Here is a 3,903-nt window from a genome sequence, read left to right on the forward strand (position 1 = left end):
ACCTTCAATTCGTATATGCGTTTTTTTTTTTTGGTGTTTGTGGGTTTAGATCCAAACCCCAACACACTCAAATAAGTAAATTGGTTCCAGATCTTGAAATATCATTATTGTTGCCAATGGATCTGCAAATCAATTACTCCGTACAAATCAAGATGGTGAACGTTGAATTAAACCCATTGTCATCTTCATCTATCATCTTGTCATCGTCGATCGATTCCGCTCATGAACTACGCACGTGACCAGTATATGAATCATAGATTTTGATAAAATATGAACCGATTCAATTAATTTAATTGACCGTGAACGCTCATGAACTACGCACGTGACCACTCATGAACTAGTAGCATTGATATGATTTAATTAAAATATGAATCAGAGAGAGATCGGTATATGAATCAGAGATTTTGATTTTTAGTTTTTTTTGTGTGATGATGTTTAAGAGCATGTTACAAGCAGTTTAATCGTGGTGCAATGGATAAGAGAAAAGTGGATAAGAGGAGTGAAGGGAAAAGAAAAATTATTAAAGAATGGGGACATATTTAGGGTGGTTGAGATATTTAAATGGGTAAAAGATGGAAAAAGACAGAAATACCCCCACGTGCTACGCACATGATGCAGGCTAACGGGGCATTTGAACGGCATGTTGACAGAAGGATGACGGGAGTGATTTACAGATAGTTTAGTGACGACGTGAGTTCAAAAAAAGTTCCAAGGACGACGCGTGTGATTTGGGTATAAGTTCAAGGACGACGGGAGTAATTATGTCAAAATAATTTTGTCAAGTGAAAACGATTTATGGGTTCATCCGATCACGTTTACCTACCAAATTGCAACAATTTTTATCATGGGATGCCTTAAAAATAAACATTTTAAGAACTATAAGGTTGATCAATTTTGCTAAATATAATCAGTACATCTGGATAATAGGCAAACAACATAAATGCAGAATTCTTTGAATAGAGGGAATATAACTATATAAGTGTATAACTTAAATAATGTGGATCAACAAATGGTGTGAACACATGAAATACATATATAGATATATAACAGACAACCGTATGAAATTAAGCATTACCGCGTCTTGGTGAGCCATTAGCTGTTGAACAGGGTTTTTCACATCAGGAGACCGAAAATCATGTATGTTCAAGTAACGGTCAGAACCACATGATCCAAACAAGTAGTCATGGTTCATATGCCATGCTACATCTTCCACTTCACTTTTATGAGCCTACAGAGCATATTTAGAATAAGTCAATATACATAAATTAATAAAATACACGTACTATTTCTACTTGTGAGTAACACAAATACAGATCATATCATAATCTGCACATGTTCCTCTTCTATTAATAATAAACTTACATAGTTTTAAAAAGGTTTTTATAAAGTGATGTGCTTGATAGATCTTAAACTGAATTTCCTGCAAAGTCAAATTTGCAAGCAATCAAGGTATTTTTATTAACATAAACAAATTAGATATTTTAGCTATACGCTCCTCTAATACCTAATTCTTTTAGTCAAAATCTCTGTGAGTCCTTTGTTGGTTAGGGCGTAGTCCTTACTTTAACACCTTAGTTGTTTATTATGGTGGGACTTATTTTGTTTAATTTCAGTTTCATTCTGCAATTTACACTTGAATTAACAACTATAGCTAAAGCAGTCTGATATTACATTCACAGACTTATTATGCACCACTTAGTGTGATATAATATAATATTATGAAAGCGTACAATGTAAGCAAAATCAGCTAAACTTTCATTCTGGTTTATAAAGCCTATTAACTAAAACATTAGCAGTAGTAGAAGTAACTTCTTTGTTCACCAATTAACTCACATCCTAAAAACAAGCTATAATAAGTTCAATACTTGACAAAATAAAAATAAAAACAATATATCTCTAACTAGTAATGTACCTTGTAACTTTGCAAAGCATTCAACTTTTTATTCACCAGGACCTGATTAATGTCCCAAAAGCAGATTGTCGAATCATCATCGCTGCTCAATAAGAACCCTTTTTTAAACTTACTCCACGATAAGCCGAATCCACAATCGTTGTGGCCCGTTAGTCTCAAATCGGGATTGCTTATTGCACCAACAGGAGGCTTATCTGGACGATTCTTCAAATCGAATATATGGACTTCAAAAGCGTTAGTCTTGGTAGCAATAATCGAAGCATCTTGAGGCATATGACGAGCTCTGTGCACCTCTCCATCATGAGGGATCTGCTGACTTATTTTTATCTGCAAAATTAAATTATGCATTATGGACTTCAAAAACAGATTTTAAAAATTATACTCAAATTCTTTCTAATGAAAATCACCCATAAAAAAGTGCATTTTTTTTCTTCTTGAAATTAATAATGTTCCAATTTTCAAGAATTCATGACAATGAAACAAATGAAGGACAGATACTCAAGTTTTAGCAGCTTGATATATTCAGGAAAAGGTAAAAAAAAACTTAACAGGGAAAATTAAAAGAAGTTATCATTAATAAGGATGTTAATAGAATCTTAACAAGATATAAAAATAACTTTACATATAGAGATTCACTACACTATTAATTAAGTTTAATCACAATAGCCATCATCATATTGTATTTATTACAAAGTATATACAGTTATAGATACAGTTACATTTTGGCACAATGATTGTATAGTTCACAAATACATCACTCAGCAAATCAATATAAATTGAAAAAGAAAATGCAACAAAGAATGGTTACAGAAATGCATACTCGAATTAAGTTAAATTTTGTGTTTATAGTAAGATATCTCAAACCTTGCAGCCAATGCCACTAACTAATTGGCAACACTCATCATTACTATCAAGATTACCATAATCCTCATCAGACGAACGTTCATCCAATAGAGGATGCTTTACTTGAGCAATAATAAGGTAATTAGGTTCATTAACTTCAGTGTGGGTCCCAATAACGAGCTTTTGGACCGAGTAGGGCCCGTCTAATGAATTTATCCGGTCAGGAAGCCACTCAACAGTGAGTGAAGGCCATTCCAGCGCATGTGAAATGACCAAATCATACAAAAATGGTGTTTGACTTTTCCAATATTTGTATTCATTGTTAACCATCCTTTCAAATTCGACCCCCCTGGTTGGGTTATCAAACATTGAATCATCATCAAACGTCACCATTGTTTTATCCAATTCTTGTTTCAGATTTGCGTTCTCTTCTCTGATCTTCAAGATTCTGTGGGTTGAAAAATGTTTGCTTGAATTTTGAACACTTTTTTCTTCTAAATCATGGTTCGAAAAAAGAAAGACGGAAAATGATCCTTTTCGGCAAACCCTAGATATTTTATACACACAAAGATGCATAGCAAGATTATCTATAGATACAGACGATGGGCCGATAACTAGCATTGAATGACTGGGTTAGTGACTTATTGGGCCGATTCTATCTCAAATCTTAATTCTTAATCCCTTAAAATATAAAAGGACATTGTTTGGATTTGTTTCATTTCTAGCATCTTCTCTTAACTGATGAAAGTGCCACCGCGTTATTAACTGATTAAATAATAAACTGAACTTCCTCATGTACAAGATCATCTACATATTCTTTGCCAACTCACACATGTCAGTCTCAATGTAACAAAAATTCCTAAAACTTTGTAGAAGTTGATCAAATTATGACAATATAGTGACTTAACTCGTACAAAATGAAAAGGTTTAACATACTTTTTACACTGACGAAAATCCAACCATGATATACGAATTAGTCCAATACTCATTTTACTACAAGACATTAGTACCTCTCTAATGTTACAAGGTTGTGGCACTTCTTGCATATTTATCAATTCATATTGTACTCCTCATGTAATACAAATATATAGACAAATACATACACAAATTTTACCCTAAATCACAATTTATATATCTTCTAACCAACC

At 33.1% G+C, this 3,903-nt stretch overlaps 1 protein-coding gene across 1 annotated transcript; it reads right to left on the minus strand.

Annotated features, from left to right (window-relative positions):
- Nucleotides 1–988: 988 nt before the first annotated feature.
- LOC139849696 (histone-binding protein MSI1-like) lies at nucleotides 989–3,603 on the minus strand. The gene is made up of 3 exons (XM_071839329.1): nucleotides 2,777–3,603; nucleotides 1,913–2,239; nucleotides 989–1,228 (listed from the first exon to the last, which is right to left on the minus strand). Exons 1-3 carry the CDS (start codon nucleotides 3,374–3,376, stop codon nucleotides 989–991), a joined length of 1,167 nt encoding a protein of 388 aa, XP_071695430.1. The 5' UTR covers nucleotides 3,377–3,603.
- Nucleotides 3,604–3,903: the final 300 nt, after the last annotated feature.

Source organism: Rutidosis leptorrhynchoides, chromosome 1 (genome assembly GCF_046630445.1).
Source record: "Rutidosis leptorrhynchoides isolate AG116_Rl617_1_P2 chromosome 1, CSIRO_AGI_Rlap_v1, whole genome shotgun sequence".
Classification (NCBI taxonomy): domain Eukaryota; kingdom Viridiplantae; phylum Streptophyta; class Magnoliopsida; order Asterales; family Asteraceae; genus Rutidosis; species Rutidosis leptorrhynchoides.